General features: G+C 36.8%; 1 protein-coding gene across 2 annotated transcripts in view; it reads left to right on the top strand.

Moving 5' to 3' along the window:
- The window catches only part of CDH12 (cadherin 12), a gene marked incomplete at both ends in the record, with an annotated part of 169,988 nt that extends 143,889 nt beyond the window's left edge, over positions 1-26,099 (top strand). For both annotated transcript variants that reach the window (XM_080340280.1, XM_080340279.1), the window contains 5 exons: positions 4,645-4,781; positions 11,221-11,342; positions 12,967-13,084; positions 18,233-18,484; positions 25,600-26,099. In XM_080340280.1, coding sequence (XP_080196406.1) covers positions 4,645-4,781; positions 11,221-11,342; positions 12,967-13,084; positions 18,233-18,484; positions 25,600-26,099 — 1,129 coding nt within the window. The remainder of the gene's footprint in view (positions 1-4,644; positions 4,782-11,220; positions 11,343-12,966; positions 13,085-18,232; positions 18,485-25,599) is intronic.
- Positions 26,100-26,456: the final 357 nt, after the last annotated feature.

Genomic DNA, 26,456 nt, shown 5'->3' with positions numbered 1-26,456 from the left:
GAAAATACTTAAGCCAATATTCTGTGACTGTCCTCCTTTGAAACAATAAAACTCTTGAAAAAAGAGAGCTGAGAAGAGGAAATGATACTAAGCACTGATGATGACTATAATATATTTTCGCTGGTAGAAATATCAATAGAAAATTTTGTATGTATGTGTATGTATATAGAATGTAAGGAAGATTTTTGTATGAAACCATAACAATATAGCTTATTCATTGTCAAGGTAATACTAGCAACACTAGAATCCTCAGCTAAATTTTGGAAAATAGAAAAAAAAAGGCTTTTACCTTGTAAAGGACCTTTTAATTTTCTCCTAAGCTCCCCTTTTCGAGCTTATTCCAAGCTGCAATATGCTTTCCTCTGCAAATTTGAGAACAGCTTTGAAATCCCCTCTAAGAACCAATCCATGGGCAAATAAATGTGTACTCTGTATTATGTTTAAGCACCAAAACATAAGAAAAAAAAAAAGACAAAAAGGAAAAAAAAAAAAAAAAGTAATATGTTGTAAGCTATTGCATGCTGCAACTTGTTATATGACTCGTTTGTTACACTGTGTCACCACTGCTGTCACTGTCAAGATAGAACAACAAATAAAAGCTTTGGCAAGGTTTACAAACTTTTGGTGAGAATGGACTCCAGTATTCCCAAGGCTAGGCAGGGAAGTCTTACCCTCCACATTTTTAAGGCCAAATAACACAACCCAAGTCCTGAGTTTCACAGCCTCCTTAGCCTCCTGCCACCTTCCATCCCTCCTGAGCATGTTGTCATGCATGTTTCCATAGCAGGAGCAGGACAGTTGTCCAGTTTTTTCATTCATGGTATAACAGTCTGAGGCAACTACAGTTTTTTGCTTGACGGCTCAGAGTTCCTGTTATACTCACAAGGGTGATCTGCTGTCACTCATGTATTCAACAGTGCTTCATCAAGCACTCTACTGTCTTCTGTGTTGGAGTTGGTGTCAACAGGTTCTTCCCTGTTGTCTTCTGCTCTTCAAAAGATGAGCCCTCTTTCAGGGGAGTGCTCTGTGAGACCCCATGAGCTACACACAGCCTCACTGTTTAGCCAAGATGAATGCAAATCATTCTTGGAGCTCTTAAAAGGTCAGTGTGTGTCTTTGTGAACACTCTGGATGAGAATCCTTCAGACTTGATTCTCATTATTTTATAAAGCAAATATTTCCATTCTGACTCTTCTATCCTACTTGATGCACAAATATAGCCATTCTTGAGAAGACCCAAACAATGTTAGCAAAGATATATACTTCCACACTTATGCTCCCCCCACTTCAATAATTTAAACTGAAATACAGTTCTCTGATAGGAAACATATTCAGGGTTACATATAGTTCAAAGTTTCTTCCCTGTCACTGAATATGAACAACATACTAATGTCCTGGTACTCAGAGGTGCCAGGCAAGCCTGTTCAGGTGCTTCTGGAAAATAACACTGCTGTTTCCTCTGTCAACAAGTAAGGCTGTGCCAGTTCTCCTTAACTTTTCAAGGAGAGAGTTGCCTCTTGGGATTAGTGCAGTTATCATGACCTGTCTCACAGGGACTCTGAGCAGTCAAATGAGCCAACTTCAGTTGATTCAAACTACTAGACCATGACTAGGAGATCTAGACAGCTGTCCTAATACCAGTATTTCAATGATGTTCCTCTTTGTGTCACAATCTAAAAAAATGTTAGGCTTTATGTCCCAGATACCTGGGTTTATCTCTGGAAAGTTACTGATTTTTCTAGTTGGAGACACTTTTCCTATTTCTTCTCTTCTTGAAAGCATTTTTTCCAAGTGAAAGACAGATATCAGGCAATACTGTTGGCCTTAGAAACAGATTAACTCTTGCTGTGCAGCTTACAAAGAATCTACATTGAGTGTGAGACTGCATGAAAGCGTACTTTGGGGCTGTAAAAAGAAGACTTCAGTAAAAGGAACCTGCATTTCTTTTAAAGCCTTCCCCAAAAGTGACTTCCCTTTGGAATGTTCCAAAAACACCCATTTGAAAAGCAGCCAGATGGAGTCCCATTCACTCTTTTACTAAGTCTTATAGACTTACTGAAGTATCTGGGAGCAGAAGAGCTGTCTATAAGAGGATTTTCTGCTAGATATGTTTTCATAGTTGCTGCACATGGACAATCAATAAAAGGAGGAAGAATGGCTTGTTTGCAATTTTTCCTGTAAATAGATTTATTTTAACTAATACATCTTCAATACTTCCTCCTACTCCTCTTGCCTCTGTAGTCTAATTGAACATATAGCTTTTTAGGATAAGAGGAGCTGAAATGACTGGCTGTTCCACCCCTAATTTCACCATATGTGTAGCACACATAGAAAGAAGAAAGGGATAACTTTAAAGATAATGCCACAGTAGGGAAAAAATAAAAGTACTAACAATGCTAAAAATGCTGACATAATAGTTTCCACAGTATTAATGCAGGTGAAGACAATTAATTTGGAAGAACTACTACAGTTCTTTTTATATCAAACTGTTAAATTCCACAGATCTGCTGAAGCCAACAGGAATTGTGCCAGTAGTTTCAGCAGGAGTAGTGCTAGTCTCTCAGTGCTTATTGTGGACTTTGATCCTGCTGATGCTTATGTTTAGGAGCAGTCATACTGGGCTTGTGCATGAAGTTTATCACCTGCATGAATGCTTACAAATAGACTATCAGATTCTGTTCATACAAACATTCATGCTTGAACTCAACTTCAAACACAGCAGTGTTCAAACTGGGAATGTTTTCTGCAGTTTCAAAGCCTCCTAGTAAAAGAGGCTATCACCTACACTGTGCTTTGAATTAGGTTCTGTACCTTCTTCACTGGCTCATACTGTGATGTGTAGGGTACTTAGACAAAGCTCATCTTCCTAAGGTGAAAGAAAAGCAAAATTAATTTCTCTTGCTTCAACCTCATTTATTTATTTGTGTGTGGCTGTATACTTAAATTTGGAAGGTGTTATAATCTATTAAACATGCAAAACTTGAAAGTGTAGTTTTACTGTTCTTGAAAGAGCATGTCACTGTAATGAGATTTCTTAAAAAAAAGGGCTTATATATTTTTCATCATTTTTGTATGAAGCAGATTTTGAACAATGAGATTGATATTACAAATGTGGGTAGACAATATTATCGTATTCAAGAAAATATGCCTACTCTGTAAAAAGATGCATGTTACCTTTAGCAAATAATTTCTGAGGCTTTTCAAAAAAAGCACTAAACTGGTGATGATGTCTGTCAATTGATGAAATAAGCTATTTCATCTCCTCATAGGATTTTATTGTGATTTATATTAAAAATAAAAAGTCTCCAAAGGAGCATGATGCCTTATTTGTAAGGTTTTTTACTATTCAGGTCTTCCTGAGCATTCCTGAGTCCCAATGTGAGATATTTTCTTGAGGAATATCCTATATATTGCTTTCTACTATTGGTTCCTTCTATAGCAATAAACATGTGTTTTATCATTACATTCCTTATTTATTCCTTCCTAAATCACACTCATTAGAAAAGGAAATTCTAACTTTTATTCTTATTCTCATAAGTTTACGTGTAATGAGGTGTCATAGACACTTTCCTCTGTCCTTTATAATCTTCAAAATGCACTTGTTGAGTGCCCTTCTCTTCTTATTACCTAATTCTCACAATTGGCCTTCTCAATTTTATCCTGCTTAGATTTTGAGAAACACCACCAAGGTATGAAGACACTAACAATGAAAAGGCAATTAGTAGCTTGCAACACTACCTCAGAAAAATTGTTATTCTGTTATGACTACAAACAGTAGCATCAAATGTGAAAATAGACTTTCAAATTAAGTAGCATTTAAGGGAAATGGATTTAGAAAAAATATATTGTTTTTAGGCAGCTATGTTTACAAGTGTATCTCTGCTTTCTATTAAGTCCTTGCTAGGAAGAAAATAACAAATAAGCACACATTTTGAGTTTTGAATCTGTTCTATGTTCATACTGTTTTACAAACAAAGGCTCAGGACAACAACAACCAAAAAAATAAAATGGTATTGCTCTATTCTTCATAGCTCTAGTGAAAATTGCTTGTTCTTCCCAAAGGCAAAAAGCTTTCTATTGCTCCTAAGGATGTGTGGGAATAAGCATGCTCTTCTCCATCTCCCATACTATGACTCTTCCAACATCCCTTATGTGATGGATCTTTGAGTGGACTGTGCCAACAGCCTGTGTAGGTCCACTAGGACACATCTTCGCAAGCCCAGTGAGTCCAGTCTGCTGCAGCTACAAGTGGATGTAAAGAGACCAGATATGATCCATTCTTCATTGCTAATCATACCTTCAGTGTTATTTCACATCTTTTCCCTTTTTTCCTCCAAGTCTTTTTAGTGCTTTACAAAGTGACTGGTACAAGTGATAGGGGTCACAGAAGATGCACATCAACTTCTTGGGAGTTCAAAGATTTCAAATAATCTGAACACCGGAAGTACTAGATCTTTTATTATATCCCCTTTTCCCTTGAGCATTCCAACTTCACAAAAAATAAATAAACAAATAATTATTTATTTTCTTCTTCCTGCAGGGAAGAGAAAAATAACAAGACTTGAGCTAGCTAGACTGCTGTTATGGTAAATGAGTAATTTGTGCACATTTGTATCTACTCTGTTTAATATTTTTCACACACAGATACTTCATCGATTGGAAGAATGATGTGGACAACTACTTTACAATAGATGCTACTGAAGGAACCATTGCCACTAATGAATTACTGGATAGAGAAAGCACAGCACAGTACAATTTCTCTATAATTGCAAGTAAAGTTAGTAAGTATGACACAAACTCAATTAATATGCTAATGTGATATTTTTTTCAGAATGCAGTACTCAGACATAAATATGCTGTGAACAGTGCATGTATTAACAAGTGATTATTTTAAAAGGCCCAATAAATATCATTTTGCCAGACTTACTGTAAGGCTAAGTGTAATGTTCAAACAGCTCTGTATAGTAAGGTTTTTCTAGTATCTCTCATGTACTCACAGTTACGTCAGAACATGAAAAGTATTTTGTCAGCACAAAGAGCATGAGAAGGTGTTTGAAGGCTTTCCAATTCTTATTTCTGATTTTGTAATTCACTCCATATAAAATTAAGTTAGTCAACAGATCTGTCAATCTGCCTTTTGAAGGTAGAAAAATTTGAAGACTCAATTCTAAGACAAAAAAGTACACTAAAATTGAGTAAAATTTAAGTCCCTAAATGAATTTATCTGTGTGGTGCATCTTTTCTCTCGTGTTTTCTCTCCACCCAAGACTTTATGCATAACCACTTGTTTTCTTTTCTGTATGATTTGTGATGGGGCTTTTTCTCCTGGTCTTTGTGTCTTCTCCTACACCTTTTTTTTTTTTTTTCATAAGATCTTCCTTCTTTCACTGTATTGTGCAGCTGCAGCTTTCTTTGTTGTCATCCTACTTTGTAGCATTTCTCCTTCGTGATCCTGCCAAACTGAAACTCCCTTTGAATACAAGTCTTTTGGTCACTTAGTAGTTGTGTAAAGGCCACAGAAGTCTTTCTGTTGACATCAATAGGCTGTAGAAGAGGACCTTTGCTGTATTTCTTATTCATTCGTTATTGGTTATGTGTCCAGAAACACAAGTTTCTAAAGCAAAGAACATGTTTTCCTCAGTGTATTGATTGAGATGGAGTCTTCGAAAAATAATACATGCTACTAACAGGAAGAGGGAGATTTTAGAAGCAGAGGAGGTATACATTATTTAATATATATATATATATATATAAAAGAAATTCTCAGTTTTGTTTATCTCAAGAATAACCATAGGCTCATGCCCTGGATCCTGAAAATATAATGAAGACACTAGTCAAATGAAAATTTGAAGTTTGTCTGTAGCTTGGAAAAGGAATACACTAACAGAGGAAACTAACCTTTCACAAGTGATTGAGTATATGGAGGTACATGTGCCTGTTTATATTGACAGAAAGTCCAACAAAACTGTAATTTGTTTCAGAGAAGCTGATAAGCAGGTAGATGCAGAAGGGAAGTCTTATAACAATGTATGTTTCAGTAAAGATTAACTATTTAGACTTGTTGTTGGACAAAGAACATTTGAGATTTGTAAATTGCTTCTGCAGGAAGGCAGCAGTTTTAATAAACTTGGTGGCAGTCTGTTTATTATTCCCAAGAGTAATTAAAGCTAACTAAAACCTCCAAGTCTACATGTCTGTGCACCTTTCTGGCACATATGTAGTAAGATCATGTTTATGTAGAGCTGTAGCAGGTAGGCTATATTATGAAATTTCCAGTTTTAACAATTGACTAGTTAAGATTCTACATCTGACACATATTTATGATTCATTTCAGCGTACTTCAAAATACTTCCACAATGACCATTACCCATAGCACTAAAAACAACTGCCATACCAGTACTACTCCAGTAATTGGCAAGGATTGGAGGAGGATTTGAGATATATTGGCTGTCAAAACTTTACATGCAGTTGTCTGACTAACAGCTAGCACAGAAATAAAGGCTGAGGCTTGAGGGATGACACACTGCACACAACCAGAAGAGTTTAGAGAGAAGAAAACATCTGAAGAAAAGGAGGGGGGGAAATTACTATATTTGAAGAATTTCTGCTGTTAAAAAATATACCACTTGCTAAGTGCTGATGTAGAAACTGCCATCTCTCATAATATAAAAAGTACATTGAACAGTGCCTTGAAATATACATGATTACCTAAGGAAAGGGGCCCAGTATTGTAACCAGTTGTATAATTGTTCCTTCCAAACATCTGATCTAAACACTGTCTGGGAAGCTATCTCCAAATAGTAGCATAACTGACTCTTGAGAACATCTCAGATGGGTACCCATTGTGGGGTGATGGATAACCTACTGTCATGTTCAACACCATATACCATTAAAGAATCAACCTTTATATAGAACGAAGTATATGAACAAGGAGAGGATTTTTCAAACTCACTTTTTTTTCCCCCATTTCACTTTCCAGTTTCTCTTTACTTCTTTTCACTCTTTGGCTATAATTCATTGTAGGTTTTTTTTCTTCTTAGAGTAAATCAGTACCCTAGTAGCCTTTACAGTTGCTGTTTCTGAACATTTTTGATACTGCAGACTCTGTCCAAACTAATAAATTAGACATGCCTTGCATTTGTTTCAAGCAGAAACACCAGCTGGCACTGAGTAGCCTATTTCTATGCTATTAAACTCTTTTACCTTCCAAACAGGGTGGACACATGTAAATTGATTTTTTGAGTTGTCTCTTGCACATACTAACTTCCAGCACATGCATGTGAATTCTCTGCAAGACTACTAGTTGTCCAGATCAAAATTGTGTCAAAGGCTTCTGTAAGAATGTAATGATATAAAAAAATCACAGTCCAGTAGTCAAAAAATTCCCTAGTGTGCTGCTTAGTTACCTAGTACAGAAATGATTTGTGCATCTTACAAGAAATAAAATAGATGAGATGCGTGAGACCTTATTTCTGCTCTCCTGTCCTCAGGGTGGTTAGTCATAGTTGAAAATAAATATAAAGTAACCATAATCCTTCCTGTTCAAATCACCTTCCCAACTCCCTTAACTGTAGGCTCAAATTTTGTGAACGCTGAGAAAACCTCAGCTTAAATCTCAAGATGGGGTTTATCTTCTCCTGCATACCGTAAATGGGATTAAGGAACCACTAGTTCTCAGGTATCTTGGATTTTCACAAGTTAATTAGTCAAAGTATTTTACATATTTTCTACTACTGTAATGTACCTGAACCATAAAGATGTTAACAGTTGAAGGTATTCAAGCAAAAGAAGGAAACAGGGTTGTCACTGTCTTACATACAAGAAAACTGATGAAGGAAGAAGCTGATTAATTTGCCTGTATCTTACAGGCAGAATTGAAACCTGAAATCAGTTTCTTAATTCCTAGGCTAATGATTTAACCAAATTATCTCCTTGTCTGTGTAATGTGGGTTTAAAAGGCATGATCAGATGTTTTCAGTGACTCACTGATATCAGCATCTACTGTGCTAACAGGGCTCAAAAATATTTTATTATGAGACAAACAGCAATCAAAACAAAAACAGAGAAAATGGAGGTCAAGTCTGCAAAGTGTTATTTCAAATGCAATACCTCATCCTTGTTCACATCAAGTATTACACGTCTTTGTAATTATATATCAATCCAAAGCTGCACACAATCTTCTTTCAGTCTTCCTTTGCATACGTGAGTAGTTAAACTGATATTAGTGCAAATCAGAAAGAAAATGAATCATATAAATAAAGTGAAACACAGAAATAGATACATCTTACGCTGTAATAATTCTGCTCACTTTGGTGTTTGATTTTTGCTGACCATTTATGCAAGGTAAAATTCTACCTTGCTACAATACTTGGCAAGAAAAGATTTTGAGCTCCAAGATAGTTTTCAAAGAATCACAAAAAATAAGTCATAGACCATCAGTAAGAAATAAATGTGAAAAATTCACTCATATTCATGTACATTTCCAAAGCATGCTATCCTATTTTGATCTTGAGGGAATGCAAAATGTCAAATCCCTGTGTTCTTTTTAAAAACAAACAGTCCTATAATATGTACACTGTTCCAAGAAGCTGAAAAAATAATTTATGCAAGATACTTCAAAAAAAAGATAGCCTAAAAAGACTTCTTATAGAAACAGATATGTTTAACTGAAATTATCAGAATCAGCTGGTATCTCCCATGTACATGATGCATAAGTTTTGGACACATTCTTTCTTTCACTGGAAAGACATTGTTAACATATTTCTGAAAGGAAACAAACTAACATCTATAACTATACTTTCATGGCAATGCATAAATCTCTAACATGCTTGAAGAATGTATCCTGAATATGGGGGACTATGGTAGGTCTGTGGATTCCCTGACGGAGGGTATGGGAACAGAGATTGACCTTGAAGATATTAAGGTGTACCTGTGAGAAAGAGGGGAATAGAAGAATAACATTGACAATAGCAAAATTAACCAATGATATGTTACTATTGCAGCCTGCAACCAATAGCAAAAAGACACATGAGCTGGAAAAGACTATATAAAAAAGCATTTCTGGCAATAAATTGAGACTGCTCTTTGTACAGAAGAACTTTGTCTATTTCATTTGTCCATCTCAACCGCAACATATGGAAGGTCAATCTCTGTTCCCATACCCTCCATCAGGGAATCCACAGACCTATCATAGTCCCCCACACCTGAACTCCTTTTGTTCATTGTTGTACCTTAAAACAAACATACAAAAATAAAAGGAAAACCTGAATTAGTCTATGTGAGTTGCTGTGTTCTTTGCAGCAGTCACTGCTAGGAGAAAAGTTTTAAGTTTCAGCCAGTAATTGCATGAACTTGACATACTCAGGGCTTTTCTGATCTCTGTAAATATTAAGAGTTGGAGTCCTGTCCTCTAGTGATTAAAATAACTTCTTAATACTATTATAAAAGGGAACCAATTCAACTGTGAGCAAACAATCTAGATTTCTTCTGTCTCTTCAAGCATCTAAAGAACCACTGCCTAATTCCCAGCTGCCAGACCAAACTCTGTCTTCATTCATACTGCACAATGTCTTTTTCCACAGAGACATTCTGCAAGTAGGGATGATGCTGAACTGGAAATGACTGAGGATTAGAAGAGAAATTGTTAGATATGGTTAGTATTAATTATGTTAATAGGAAGGAACTGCAAATATTGTGTGATTTGGGTAGTGGCTTTTTTGTTTTGTTTTGTTGTTGTTGTTTGATTGTTTGTGTGGGTTTTGGTTTTGTGTTTGAGGTTTTTTGTTTGTTTGGGGTTTTTTTGGTTGATTGTTTTGGTTTTTTAGATTTCAAGCTGTGTTTGTAGGGTGGTCAGTTTAACCACTGTGTGTCATCAGGTAAAGCTCACTTCTACTTGCAGCTGGTCATACTTAACTAGGAAATCATTGGAGAAAACCATTTGGCTTTGACAGAGGCCTCTTGAAAACCCTTCATTTAGTAGTTCCTAGGAACAAGAAAGAAATGAAAAATTTCCACAGTGCCACCATGAAGAGACTTTGCCTCTTGCTGTGTTAGCTATAAACAGAAATGCAAAGGTTTATATGAAGCAAGTAGCTAATGTAAATAATTTGAATGGTCAATTTATGTCTGAAGATTCAAGAAAACTGTTCCTGTACTTAACCATGACCCCATGCTCTCAATTCTACACCACCGGGTTTCATAGCATAGATTCATTCAATAATTAAATGTGTCTGTATAGTGGCAGTCACCCTTCTCAAAAGCAAGAGGACAAAATAATGATCCTTTTGACTCACCAATTAAACTGGTTTTGGGTTTGTTTGTTTTTTGTTTTTGTTTTGGTTTGTTTTGGGTTTTTTTTTTTTTTTTGGTTTTTTTATATGTATGTGCAAGGAGTTTCAGCATAAAGTAAAAAAGAATATTGTCTGCTTTACATAGAGTTTCTGTCTCCTTTTTTATCAGACACTGTATTTGCAAGCAAACTTGTTTATAAAATGCACCTAGTGACAGATTAAGATTATCTGCATTAGTGGGACAGTGGAAAGAAGCATAATGTATACTGGTTTTTAGCCTTTCTTTTGCACTAAAGTATTTGCTGCTTGCAAATACTTATGCAGTTACAGAAATATCTATTACAACATGATCTAATGGTTTAACGACAAGTTGAACACTAGCTCTACATGTTTCACTGTTAAATTTACCAATGATTAAGTCTGGCTTTCAGTGAAATTTTCCTTTGTATCTTTTTCTCTTACTTTTCTCCCTATTCTAAATTGGTATGATCCTCTTACCTCCTTAATATCTTGAAGATGTAAATAGTGGCTAAGCAACAAATATTTATTTTCTGCATTCCATTGTGGAAAACAGAATTAAGTTTTAATCATTGGAATAATTTTCCGCAGACTCCATGAAAGGTGATCTGAGAAAAGTTTGCATCTTTAATTACCGGTACAACTTCAAATTTTTAATTTATGCTCTGATAAACATAACCATGTTGATTGGTTCCTTACTCCATGAAGAGTAATGGATCAAAGTCTGGTACAAAATGATAAGAAGTTTGCTTCTGATTTCTCCTTAGTACAAATAAAAACCAAAAGGAAGTCAAGGGATTTTAGAAGTCACAATACTGGGATCAAAACAGTGTATGATAGCTCTTGGGCACTGGTGATGACAACAAACATAAATAGTATTCCTTAATGCTTTTCTCCTAAAAATCATTTATAGGTAACCCACTATTAACCAGCAAAGTCAACGTTATAATAAATGTCCTGGATGTCAACGAGTTTCCTCCTGAAATTTCAGTTCCATATGAGACATCTGTATGTGAAAATGCCAAACCAGGACAGGTATTTCAAATTTGCAATGCTTGCTTTTTCTTTCCTTATTCTTTATAGCAATAGAAATGTATGGGTTTGAAAATTACATCATGGTTAGAATTCTTTTGCAAATAAAATGCCTGTGTTGGAAATATTCACTTTTTGGAATTCTGTTTGTTGACCTTTGTGGTCTATTTACGTTCCATTTATTTTTATTTTTCCTGATTATATGGGCCTGTGCCATCCCCTACTGTGCATTTAGTAGCTGTGACAGGAGAAAGATTCCCACTCTCAAAGACAATTAAATGTGGATAAATGGAATAGGATGGATTACAAACATTTTTGTATCCTATTCTGAGAAAAAGAACCTACAACCCTGAAGACAATACTCCTGAAAGTTTGTTTTTAGAATCAGTTTTAAATATATTCATAGTATGCAAAACTTATTTCAGATTCAGAATATCATCTTATACCAGGAGTGATGCCAGTATTAATAGAGCTGGCCTCAGAATCTGTTGGCATGTGCTTCTTCTGCACACAATTTGTGCACACAATTAGACAAACTGCTGCAAAGCACCAAGGCCAACCATCGTACGTATTAACAGCTTAAGTTTCTTCCAAGACAAGACTTGGAACTCCAACTGCTCAATTTTGAGAGTTACTGCCAGCCATGGAAGGAACATATTCAGCCTGCTGTGTAATCAGTGCCTTCTTTTTATATGTCTGTAATATGTAATCAGTCAATGTGATTTTTATTGCCTTTAATACAGATTTGTCAATGACTTCATATGGTATTCCTATCTCACCTTTGTGGGTCTTTTTGTTTTGGTTTGTTTTGTGTTTGTTTTGTTTGTTTGGTTGGTTGGTTGGGTTTTTTTTGTTATTTTTTTAGTATGTTTCAACTAACTACCATACAACCATACAACTTTATTTAACTTCCAGTTTATCAAAAACCTTTAGATAGTACCTTATTCAGGCACTAACAGTAGAAAGGGGAACGTTTTACAGGGAAGCAGTGAGCTGTCAAATATTATCTATATTTAGACCTTTGCTACATTAAAAACAAAAACAAACAAACAAACAAACAAACAGCTTTCTTTTTTAAAATATCAGTGGCAGTCCTACTATGAAACATTTTGACTGCACTGTGTTTACCTGTAATCTAGTAGATAGGACTCTGGGACTCAAAGGTTCCTTCGTGCTTATATGGTGCAGACCTTTCAATCCTCTGTACTCCGTTTCAAGCTGTAAAATTAGGGTGAAGATTTGTGAAGTACAAAAATATGTACCCTTCATAACAGTGATAGTAGTAGTAGTGGATAAAGCGAATTGTCTTTAAGTAGTCACTCACCTCAAAACAATCACTAATATTTTGATGCAAAAGACAAATGTTAAATACTTCTGCTATGAATATAGGGTAAATCTTCCCAATTTCCTTCAGATCAAAACAAGACCTTCTGAGACATCACAAGTCTTCTGGAGGCCATAGAATTTAGACTTCTTGCCTTCATTGTCCAATATATTAGGGGAATGAGAGTAATCCAGCAGGATTTCGCTTTCATTGTTTCATTTTGGTGTTCATTTTGTACTTCTATGAAACTGCTTCTTTTAGAAGAGCAAACTGACTTCAGAATTAATCTTAATCTGGTTTCAGGTGATACAGATTGTCACTGCTGCAGACAAAGATTTGTCACCAGCTGGGCAAAGGTTTTCCTTCAGACTGTCAGCTGAGCCTTCCAACAAACCAAATTTCACAGTCCATGACTACAGAAGTAAGTCACTTACCCATATCTCTCTTTCAGAGCAGGAAGCTGTGATTACAATGACAAATATTTTTACTTTGTATTCCAGTCATGTCTGCAGACTAACTTTATAATTCTACATTTCTAATTGTTAAACTATCTAGAGTATATATTAAAATAAATTCAGGTCTTGCACATTTTCTCATTTTACAGGACAGTAATTATCAGAACACCGAAGGCTGAAATTCCCCTGCAGGCCTGCAAAAACACTGCTACCTGTTTTATTTTCTTCTTTTTATCATTCAGTATCTCAGGAAGAACTCATATGCCAATACAGGTGTAACTTTAAACCAGGCACTATTGTACTTTGTTTACTATTACATTACTGTTTTCAAAGAACCAAGTTATTGTGCTTTCTGTAGGCTGGATAGTCCTGCAGAAGGATTAGTTTTAAATATGGGCAGTGCTGCTGCAGTATAACATCACACAATATTCTTAATAATTTGCAGATTAATATAATTAACATATCTGATTTTTCCTCCAATATGTGTCATAATTGATCATACTTTTTCCCTTGAATGCTTTTGATAAATGGCAAAGAACAACCCAAAATTGGAAAATTGAAAAAAATTGATCCTTCTTTCTACTGTAAACATCTTCAAGTACTTCAAGTATGCAGTCTTGTGAATAGACACAGAGAAAATCTTCATAATAAACTGCAGTAAATTTTCATCAGTAATTAGTTTAATCAAACAAGAAAAAAAAATAGATTATCAGCTATTAGTTGATCTTTAAGGAACTGATATGATAAGCTTTTTGCAAGAAAGGGTTTACATTACTTTACAAAGTACGAACTCTTAAAGGAATCCTATAAAGTTCAGTAACATTCCTTTGCCTATTTAACTATGTAGGTTGTAAGAATTAGTTTTAAGAAAAAGTATGTGATTCTTAATTTTAAAAAAATTGTATTAATCATATTTATTATTATTTTAAATTTAAATTTGAGACAATATAGAGTAAAGGTAATACAATGTAAAGACGTAAAGGTTCCTTTCTTGAGAATTAAGTAACCCAAACCCTAAAAAGTGCTAGAAATGGATAATACACACAGTGAAAAAAATTGCAGAAGCCACTGATTTAGCCTTTTTTAAAACCACTTAAGTATACAACTCACATTATTTTTGAAGCCATGCACTTTTGTCAATGTTAGGTGGTACAAAATTAAAGCTAACATAAAAAATATTACACAAGATAACTATTAATCATTAAAACCTCTATTGTTTAGAAAGTTCATGAATAAATAAATTTGAAACAGCAGAAAAATAAACTATGCTTATTTTCTCCTTTAATAAGGCTCTTCTGTGAAGATGACAAACGAAAAATGGTTTATGCCTAAATTTATTCGTGACTTCTATCTTGGTACGTCACACATAGCTAAAAACATTTTACAGATGAGCAAAGAATTTCACTAGATGACTTGTAAATACAGTATATAAAGAAACCAAAATAATTCATAATATTGCAGACATGAATAGCAGGAAATTATGAAACCAAAAATATGTAGACCAGCATTTTATCAGAGGATACTGAAATAATTTCCTTGAGGCAAACAGCTCAATTTATATGAAGAACAACCTTGCAACACATTTAAGCCCCCTTACTTTCATTCTTGGAATATTAGGTCATTAATCTTCTCCAGAAGTATTTATAAATGTTCTGGCATTTCAACATCTAACTATAATTATGCTGAACAAGATTTCAGTTCTTTACATCTGTGTCCCACCGGACTTAAAATTTTGGATAATGCTTATGTTTCCTCCACATTTATGCTGCACTGTAGTTTCTGTTATTTTCTGTTGCCCTACTTAGCTGTTGGTAGCATTTCCTTGGAAAACTCAGCGTGATGAACTTTGCTACTTATTATAATTTAAAAGGAAATAAAATATTCTCTATATACTGATCAAAGAAAAAAACGATACCTCTTTATAGTTTTCTCATACTTTACATTAATTACTTCCCTCCTTTCACTTTTCAACACATTTGAAGGCCCATATGGGTAGTATCTTGGTAATTATGTAGTCTTATAAGATGAATACTGTAAATTTCTAAATACCCTTGTTCTTTCAGACAAGATTTCTCTAGAGTAAGAGCTTTAATTTCTTTATTTTGGTTCATTTACCAAAATATACTTTAATTTCACCAAGATTTAACTTTTCAAATAACTATGAACTACTGTTTTAAACATAAGTCTTCCAGTTCTTCTTGGGTCTTTCTAACATATTTAATTTCTCAAAAGAATCTTTAAATTTAAAAAGACTACAAAGTAATTAAAGTCAATGACCTTTCTCATTTACAGCTTTTGTGAAGTGTGCTTAACATGTAAGTCTGGTGAGGATATTGCTCAAATATTATTAGATAATTACATTTTCCTTTTTAAAACAGTAATGGTAACATGGAAATAATTTTGGATTTCAATACTCTGTTGACAAACTTTCTCTACTGTATAAAAATAAATGCATTATTCCCATAAAAAATTGAATAAGGAACCAATACACATAACTTTTCATGCATAAAAGTTTGTGTGTGAATGTACCTAAATATACACACTCTTAAAAGCATTTCTTGACACTAAACAAGAAGAAAGAAGTACATTAGTTATTGAAACACAGGAAATACAGAAAAAAAAAACTTTTGTGGAATATTTTCCAACCATAAAATATTTCTTAATTTTTTATTATTTTACAGAGCTATTAGAAAAATCTGTCCAAAGAGAAATATTGTGCAATGTTTTAAATATCTTCTGCCTTTTGTTTGCCAGAAAGGTGGAAGTTCTGCTCTGTTCAAAATTTAAAGGTATAATAACACAACCTTACTTTCACTACAGAAACATTTTAAAAACAGAAACACCGTTACTTTTTTAGTCAGTAATTATGTTAGTACCAAGCAGGTACTTTGTGAAAAGAATTTTGGTATTTTTTGAGCAAACAATGTTGTTCACTGTGTTACAATTAATAATTTACAAGTGAGGGTGTCATTTAACGTTTTTACACACATCAGGAAGCCAAATAAGCAGTGCTAGTCCATACAGCTAAAAATAATATGTGGTGTGATATTACAGCAGGTGTAATACGTTTATAGCACATCCAAGAGAATAAACTTTTCCAGGTTCCAGACTTCCTCAGAATATAATTTAATGAGGATAGAAGCAAGACAGAAGCTCAAGGTTGACATTTGGAGCCTCTATAAATGTAAACACAAGTAAATGTTATGTTTCTAGACTGCACTTTCAACAGCACAGCTGTGAATACAAGTGAGATGCCCTGGCAGAGCTAGAGTGCTTCCAGCTGAACTGCCTACCTTCTTCTTTCCACTTTGCTGGGCTCACTCTGCTCCCTGGAGGGCTGCTTCCCTGCTGAGGACACGCAAGTGTTCATGCAAGAGAGAGAAAATTTTCCTTCTCTCCAGACTGTCACACACATCCTGAAAATGAATTTATTGCCAACAGACCAAAGAGCCAGAAGCTGTTTCAGCTTCAAGCTGCATCTCCAAACTGTTTTGTATGGGGTTCAAACACGTGCCTGGGTCCATATTTTCAAAAGAGCCTTGAACAATAATAGAAATAAGAATAAGAATGGAAATGAGATTAAGCTGGATGACTTCAAATTAGATTTAAAATGCTTTATACAATTCTTTATACAGTGCAGATTATTTGGATGTCCAGGCCCCAAAGAGTGGTATACCTACCTGAAATTAGGTTGTATCACAGAGAGTGTTGGTCTCTTCTCCCAAGTAGCAAGTGACAGGACAAGGTGAAATGGCCTCAAGTTTCTCCAGGGAAGGTTCAGACTAGATTTTAGGAGAAATTTCTTCACAGAAAGGGTTGTGAAGCACTGGAACAGGCTGCCCAGGGAAGTGGTTGAGTCACCATCCCTGGAGGTGTTTAAAAGATGCGTAGATGAGGTTCTTAGGGACATGGTTTAGGGTCAGAATTAGGTTATGGTTGGACTCAATGATCTTGAGGGCCTCTTGCAACCTAAATTATTCTAAGATTCCATGATTAATCACAAAAAGAACTAGCTGAAGATGGAATTTTATTTGATTCAAGCAATTCTCACACATTTTTCTTATTCAAATCTGAATGTCAGTGAACCTGACATAGACCTGTACCATGTCAGAGTTTGTTAAGAAGAGGACTTCTGAAACAAACATTTTGTCAGTCAAGTGCTTTATCTATGGTGTCTGACCATAACATATCTTGCTTTGAATATTTAAGGTTCCTTTTTATTGTCCTTAATTGGAGATGCACACAAGTATTTGATTGTTGAGTTCAGAGCCCTTAATCTTTCTACTACATGACAAAACTCCGAGAAGGGGTGAAAGTCATAACATGGACAGCAAGTGACCTCTTCTAAAGATACAATAAATCACATGGATGAGATGACAAAATGGTGACTGGTGCAGGCTCATTCAGATCTATCAGCTAATTAATTCCCTGCTAATTTAAATTTGATTTTGCTTTCAATGTAATTCTTTTATTCTGCCCATAATTTTCTTGTTATACTGTTTGATGGAAGAAAAGTAGTGATAAATGAATATCTACAGGAAAGAAATGACAAAACATAGCTTCTAGGAGTTCTGTACACATTAATGTCTAATTGATGGAAAATGTGCTGATTATAAATTATTCAGTTCATTTCTGTACTTATTTTTAATGGGGCATGAAAGTTGCAGGGGTTTTGTATTTTGTCTAGGTATATGATTTTCAGTTTTAAAGGAAAATTAATTAATTGCGACTTGATTATAAATCCATGTGCAATCAAAGTCCTTTAGACCACAGACTTGGAGTATAAGGAGAAAAGAAAAACTGAAAAGCCTGCCTAATCTAATGTCTGTAATGCTTTTTTTAAAAAATTATTATTTATGTAATCTTTGAAATTATAGCTATCAAGCTAACAAATTTACAAGAAATTGAATATTATTTAATGCTCTGCAAAAAATAGCTGTACCAGTCAGAATACAATACCTTATTTAATCATAAAACAAAGTAATTAAATAAATCATGTCATTCACTGAGTTTCAAAAATGGAATAGCTGCCTATTGCTAAAGGTGATATAAACTACAACGATGAATCGAAGCACACAATATAAATCCTGTAATAATTGTGTTGTGTTTTACAGACAACACAGCTGGGATTGAAACCAGAAGAAATGGTTACAACAGAAGACAGCAAGAGCTGTACTTTCTTCCAGTGGTAATAGAAGACAGCAGTTACCCTGTTCAGAGCAGCACAAACACAATGACTATCCGTGTTTGCAGATGTGATTCTGATGGTACCATCCTGTCCTGCAATGTGGAAGCAATCTTCTTACCAGTAGGCCTCAGCACAGGAGCACTGATTGCAATCTTGTTGTGTATTGTTATACTTCTAGGTTAGTTCTCATGAAACCATGTGAAATACATTAATTGTTCACCTGTGAATTAATTTATGGTGTTTTGAGCTTCATCTGTTGTTAAAAAAAAAAGCCATTGAAAATATGTGGCAGCTTATGGCAACTTTTATGCTTCTATACTACTAGAAAAGCTTCCCAAAGCACTGACCACAACTGTGAATCTCCTAACACCTACATATTTCCTATTATTTGAATAGAATCATCTTTCATTGGAATCCAAACTATATTTTTTTTTTCTCTGAAACAGTTTTGTTTAAATACTTTTATTCAAGAATTAATATTATTACTTATTACTAAGGTAGACAAGTCCTACTGACAGTAACAGCAGTAAAGACTGGGTAAGAGCCTTTGTGTAATTCTTCATACCACCTTGAGCAAAAGGATGGCCTTATATAGGCTATTGTCGAGGGTTTAGATTGCAGGGTGACAATAAAACCCTGGCAGATGTATTGTTAACCTACTCTGTCCCCCACTTTCCTCTTTTTGCCCCTCCCTCTCCCCCCTTCCCACTCAGCACAGGCGATCGGGAGGGAAAGAAGGACAGGGAGAAGAGAGTTGGAAAAAATTAAAGATGTTTTACTACTGCTACTAATAAGAATAGAGAAAATAATACAAAATATACAAAACCAATCTTGAAAGTCTCAGCAACTGCAGAGCTGGCACCCAAAGTGAATGGAATGTTATACACAGTTGGTCAGTTTCCTGGTCACCAGTTTCTCGTTGCCCCTCTCGCGAGATGTCCATCCATGCTTATCAATAAGTTTGCATTACATTGCTAGGTTTACCAAAACATGTGTCTGGTTCTCCAGGAAAACACAGTTAATATGAAGGCTTTAGCTGACAGGCAAAATTCACTGAAAGAGAAACTTGTTTTTAACAAAACCAGGACAGCTGTATATATAGCCTTAATGAAGTGATAACAAAATAAAACCAATTTTGTGGCTTACACAGGCACAATGTGAACTGCAGAAACATATGGATACCTCTTTGCACTTCGATAGTATAGTAATTTACCTCTTAAGTAAATGACTGCAGACTCAGGACTACGTAAATAGCTTTTGAACAGCAGTGAGTAAAAGTCAGAATTTCTGTTCTGTGTAAAAATTTTATGTTGTGAGAAAAATGTTGTTTCAAATCAGAACAAGAATGGCAAATGATCATGCAATAGGAATTAGCATGCATTCTGAAGTATTTAAAAGCAGAACAAAACAAAAGAACCAGTTATTGGAAGCAAGAAGAATGTTTTCTCCTTTACCACCATTCCTTGAGACTACTTTTTTACTTTCAGGGGTTTTCTGGGTAAAAGCAGTCAGGGGTGAAGCTCAGGATCAAAGAAATTTAAGTTATTTTCACCTGAGAGATAAGTGAATTAGAGCTCAGTTTTTAGTCAGGACTTCCAGATTATCTAAGTTCTCTGTTACAGAGTGAAATGCCTAGAAGCCCTAAGCACATAGCTATAAACAAAGTCTTTCAAGCTGCCACCTTTGTGTTCAGTAATCTGGACAGCATGAACTACACAGCTGAGAGCTTTGTGTTCTTTGTACAGGAGTAATTTACAATGGCAGAGGATCTGCAGAAACAGGAATAGCCGGTCTGAATTTCCCCCAAATTTGTGAGGTGATCATGGAGGCTTTCAACAGAACTGTGATTTTTTTTTTTTTTTTTTTCCCTAATGGTTTGTTGAAATAAACAGATTTTTTATTAAAACAAGCAAACAAACAAGCAAACAAACCAACCCCAGTGTATTCAATGAAAAATAATTATGCCAATGAACACTTTACCAGCTCTGTTTTTGATTGATGCTCTTGGAATATAAAAAACTAACGAAGGTACTTTAATTCCCACTTCACACAGAATGCCAGACTGAATTACAGAGATTGTGTTTGGAAAATAAGTTTTAGTCCTTTAATAATGCCCTTCATTCTAGTTAGTCTGGCCATATTACCCAGAGAAACTAATGTATAAATAATGAGATCTCCAGTGCTGTGTGCAACATAGAAGAATGGCATTTCTTTTATATTCAGACTTTCCTCTTACTATTCCATTGAACAATTTTAAAACCGCTTTTGGATTTTCATTTCTTGCTGTGAATCTGGCTTGATACAGAGTCCTTAAAACTGTAGTTGAAGTTGTTCTTGTTGAACTCATCTCTACACAAAAGACGGTCAACCTGTTGCCAGAATCAGGAGTTATTTTAGGCCACACAAGCCTGTTCATCAATTTATAGTCATGGCAACTCCTATGTCCATTATTGTGTTATTTCAACAACAGAACTTAGAACACTGCCATTTCTACCAAAGGCAGTTAGGGAACTAAAAATAACCTAAAAGTCAGTTTACCACATGCAGATTTTGTATTCAATGAAATACATCTCCAAAGACAAACTATTGAAAAAACAAACAAACAAAACCAACACAAGCTGATTGTCACTGACTTGCCATTTGGAATAAAACCAGTTTGTAACATTTTGTATTATAAAGAATGACAAAATCACAGTTGGAAGGCACCTCTGAAGATCATCTAGTCCAACCTCTCTGCTTACAGCAGGGTCAATTAGAGCAGATTACTCAGTATACAGTTGTTTTTTCAATATCTCCAAGAACTTATCTCACAACTTTTCTGGGTAACATGATCCAATGTTTGATCATTCTGACAGTAGAAAAAGCTTTTTTCTTATGTTCTAATTGAATTTCCTGCATTACAATCTATGCTCATTACCTCTTGTCCTGTCACAAGGCACCACTAAGAACAGTTTGTCTCCATCTTCTTTACTTCTATCCACCAGGCATTTATACATATTGATAAGATGCCCCTAAGACTTCTCAAGGTTGAAGAGTTGCAGCTCTCTCAGCCTCTCCTCATATGGCTGATGTTCCAATCCCTTAATCATTTTTGTGGCTCTGCACTGGGCTCACTCCAGGAAGTCCATGTCTGTCTTTACTAAGGAGCCCAGAACTGGACCCAGAACTCCAAGTGTTTGAGACCAGGACTGAACAGAGGGGAATGATCAGGTCACTAGACTTTCTGACAATGCTCTTCCTAATGCAGCATCAAATACTTCATTTCCACAAGTACCCTAGGTCCTTTTCTATCAAACTAGTGTCCAGACAGTCGGTCAACCAACCGCATCCACAGGATGCATTTATTCCTCTCTATGTACAAGACTTGACGTTTCTCTTTGTTTAACTTGATGGGGCTCCTGTTGGCCCATTCCTCCAGCCTAGTGACGTCCCTTTGAAAGTCAGCACAACCCCTGTTTTGTATTGCCTGCACATCTGCTGAAGGTGCACTCAACCCCTGGAGTACATAATTAGTGACTGGCCTCCCACTGATCTTTGGGCTGTTGTTCACAACCTTTACAGACTGGTAGTTTTGCCAGCTTGGCAATTCACCTCACCATCTACTTGTCTAGTACACGTCTTTTCAGTTTTTCTGAAAAGGTTGTTATGGAAGACAACATTAACATCTTTGCTGAAATTAGGACAAAAATAATGCACTTTTCCCCCTCCATCCACCAGTCATATGATTGTACTTGTACAGGAGCTTCTAGTTGCCATTCACATCCATCATGAGATTCAGTGTCAGATGGACTTTAACTTTCCTAACCTCATCCCTGAATGTTCTGATAGCCACTGTATATTTCTCCTGGACCACCTGTCTCTGTTTTCACCAATTACAGATTCACAGAATCACAGAATGTTAGGGATTGGATGGGACCTCAAAAGATCATCTAGTCCAATTCCCCTGCCAGAGCAGGAACACTTAGATGAGGCTACACAGGAATGTGTCCAGGTGGGTTTTGAATGTCTCCAGAGTAGGAGACTCCATGACCCCCCTGGGCAGCCTGTTCCAGTGTTCTGTCACCCTTGCCATGAAGAAGTTTCTTCTCAAATTTAAGTGGAACCTCTTGTGTTCCAGTTTGAACCCATGCTCGTGACACTCACACTTTATATATTTGTAAACATTGATAAGGTCACCCCTTATTCTCCTCTTCTCCAAGCTAAAGAGACAGAGCTCCCTCAGCCTTTCCTCATAAGGGAAATGTTCCACTCCCTTAATCATTTTTGTTGCCTTGCACTGGACCCTCTCCAGCAGTTCCCTGTTCTTCTTGAACTGAGAGGCCCAGAAATAGACACAGTATTCCAGATGTGATCTCATCATGGCAGGGTAGAGGGGAGGGAGAACCTCTCTCAACCTACTAACCACCCCCTTTCTAATACAGCCCAGGATGCCATTGACCTTCCTGGCCACAAGGGCACAGTGCTGACTCATGGTCATCCTACTGTCCACCAGGACCCCCAGGTCCCTTTCCCCTACACTGCTCTTTAAAAGGTCATTTCCCAACCTATACTGGAACCTGAGGTTGTTCCTACCCAGATGCAAGACTCTACACTTGCCCTTGTTATGTTTCATTAATTTTTTACCTGGCCAACTCTCTAGCCTGTCCAGGTCTCACTGGATGGCAGCACAGCCTTCTGGCATGTCATCCACTCCTCCCAGCTTGGTGTCATCAGCAAACTTGCTGACAGTACATTCTATTCCCTCATCCAAATCACTGATGAATATATTGAATTATACAGGCCCCAATACTGACCCCCTGAGGCACTTCACTAGATATGGACCTCCAACTAGACTCCGCCCCATTGACCACGACTCTCTGGCTTCTCTCCTTCAGCCAGTTCTCAGTCCACTTCACTACTGGATCGTCCAGACTGCACTCCCTCAGTTTACCTCTAAGGATGCTGTGGGAGACTGTCAAATGCTTTACTGAAATCATCCATTGCTCTGCCATCATCTATACACCTCGTTATGTCCTCATAAAAGACAATGAGGTTGGTCAAGCATGACTTCCCCTTGGTGAAGCCATGTTGACTGCCATTAATGACCCTCTTATCCTTGGTATGCCTTGAGATGGCACCAAGGATAAGCTGTTTCATCAGTTTCCCAGGGATGGAGGTGTGGCTGACCAGTCTATAGTTACCCGGGTCCTCCTTCTTGCCCTTTGTGAAGACTGGATTGACATTTGCTTTCCTGAATTCCTCAGGTACCTCTCCCATTTCCCAAGACTTGGTAAAGACGTTGGAGAGTCTTGACCTCAGCAATGACCTCAACCAGCTCCCTCAGCACCCATGGGTGCATCCCATCTGGACCCATGGTTCTCCGGATTGCCTAATTGCTCCCTAACCCAGTCCTCAACAACTAAGGCAAACTCTTCCATTGTCCTGACTTCCTCTGGGGCCTCAGCAGTATGGGACGCCTCAGGACAGACTCCAGCAGAGGAGACAACTCTGCCTTCTCTGTATCTTCTGTCACCAAGGCACCCACCTCATTCATCAGTGGGTCTACATTGCCTCTGGTGTTAGTTTTATCTGCCATGTATTTAAAGAAGCTCTTTCTGTTGTCCTTGACTCCTCTTGACAGGTTTAATTCTAAGGACGCCTTAGCTTTCCTAATTACCTCCCTACACCCTCTGACAACAGCCTTATATTCTTCCTAAGTGGCCAGCCCCTCCTTCCATGATCTATAAACTCTCATCTTCCACTTGAGCTTACCCAGCAGTTCCTGATTAACCACGCAGGTCTCCTGGCTCCCTTCCTTGACATTCTATGTGTCAGGATGCTCTGATCTTGAGTCTGGTGGAAGCAGTCCCTGAACAATAACCGACTATCTTGAGCCCCTTTATCTTCAAGCAGCCTTGCCTGTGGGATTTCCCCTAGCAATTGTTTGAAATGGCCCAAGTTTGCCCTGCTGAAGTCCAGGGTTGTAATTCTGCTTGATATTCTATTCCTGCCACACGAGATCCTGAACTCCACCATTTCATGGTCGCTGCAACCAAGGTAGCCCTCAAGCTTTACTTCTTCAACCAGACTCTTGTTTTTAGTGAGGATAACACCCAGCAGTGCACCCCTCCTACTTGGCTCCTCCACCATTTGCATCAGAAAGTTATCGCCAAGGCACTGGAGGAACCTCCTAGACTGTGGCTGGCTGGCTGAGTAGTCCTTCCAACAAACATCAGGGAAGTTAAAATCCCCCACAACAACCAGGGTCTGTGACTGTGAGGCTGCTCTCAGCTGCTTGTAGAAGTTTTCATCAACTTCCTCATCTTGATCTGGTGGCCTGTAATAGACGCCCACAACAGTATAACCCCTGCCAGCCTGCCTCTTAATTTTCACCCATAGACTCTCAATTCACTCCTCATCCATGCCTGGACACTACTCAATACATTGTAGTTGCTCTCTCACGTAAAGAGCAACTCTACCACCATGCCTGGCTGGCCTGTCTTTCCTGAAAAGGACATAGCCATCCATGACCACATATCAGTCATGTGAGCTGTCCCACCATGTTTCTGTAATTGACACCAGATCATACTCTCCTGACCGAACACAGGTTTCTAACTCCTTCTGCTTATTCCCCATGCTGCATGCATTGGTGTACCGGCATTTCAGAGAGTGAGCTGAGCACACTGATTTCACCCTAATTATATGCTACTTTTTTACCTCTGTGTTTAGTCAGGAGCTCTTTATTCATCTATGCAGGTTTCCTGTTGTTTTTGCTTGATTTTCTGCTCACTGGGATGGACCACTGTTGAGCTTGGAGGAGGGGTTACCTGAAAATCAACCTTCTCTCCTGGACCCTTTTTCTCTCCAGAACAATATCACATGGATTCTTTCAAAGTGCCTTCCTGAAGAGGCCAAAGCGTCCTCTATAAAAAGCTGAAGTAGAAACATTTTTTCTCCATTTCACAGATTCCAAATTATTTTTTTTTGTCTTTTTTTTTTTTTTTTTTTCTGTCTCTCCAAACTAAAAAGCTGAAGCTCTGTTCAATTCTATTTGTTCACAAAGCAGGACAGTAGAAAAATAATTTGTTACTTCCTTCAGCAGCACAGCAAGCACTAAGCAATTATACATCCAACAGCAAACGACTTTTCATTGGCTAGAGCACCGCTATTTTTAGAAGAATAGTGAGAGTATATCTTCTAAGAAAAAATGTCCTTTTGATTGCTTGCATCTTTCAAAGGAAGATTTAGTGACATATCGTCAGAGTACTGAATTATTTCCATGCATGTCTTAACTTCAGTTTTCTCTCATTACAGTCATTGTAGTACTGTATGTAGCACTACGGAGGCAGAAGAAAAAAGACACCCTGATGACCTCTAAAGAAGACATCAGAGATAATGTTATCCATTATGATGATGAAGGAGGTGGAGAAGAGGACACCCAGGCTTTCGACATAGGTGCTCTAAGGAATCCTAAAGTGATTGAAGATAATAAAATACGCAGGGATATAAAACCAGACACCTTGCTCTTTCCACGTCAGAGGCCACCAGTGGAAGATAACACAGACATAAGAAATTTCATTAATCAAAGGCTGCAGGAAAATGATGTAGACCCAACTGCACCTCCTTATGACTCCTTGGCAACTTATGCTTATGAAGGAAATGGATCTGTTGCAGAGTCTCTCAGCTCTATAGACTCCCTTACTACAGAAGCAGATCAGGATTATGACTATCTGAATGACTGGGGACCTCGCTTCAAGATCTTGGCAGACATGTTTGGAGAAGAGGAAAGTTATAATCCTGACAAAGTCACTTAAGTACAACTACAACAGTGAAATTAAAAGTAAACCAACAACAAATTTAAAAGATAAACCTAAGCTTTACAATAGGACAGGATTCCTTTGATTATAAAAGACAGCAACTGTTTTCAGCAAGTTACTGCATTTATCTTACTGTCAGTTTGATTTGATCTGCGAAGGAAAGAGAAATCCTGTAATATACACAGTTTTTATTGTTATTTTGTTACTCTGGAATTACACTGAGGCAAGCGCAGGCCTATAGGTTTACTGACCTGACTTAGAAGGAAGATAGCTTTTTGGCATCATGGTGGAAGAGTGGTAGCTTTTTCGTAATTCCACTAAAGTGCCTATTGAAACTTTTATCATTTAAGTTGT

Source organism: Nesoenas mayeri, assembly GCF_963082525.1.
Source record: "Nesoenas mayeri genome assembly, chromosome: 2".
NCBI lineage: Eukaryota > Metazoa > Chordata > Aves > Columbiformes > Columbidae > Nesoenas > Nesoenas mayeri.
The sequence above is the reverse complement of the archived record's forward strand: the minus strand, read 5'-3'. Positions and strand labels throughout refer to the sequence as shown.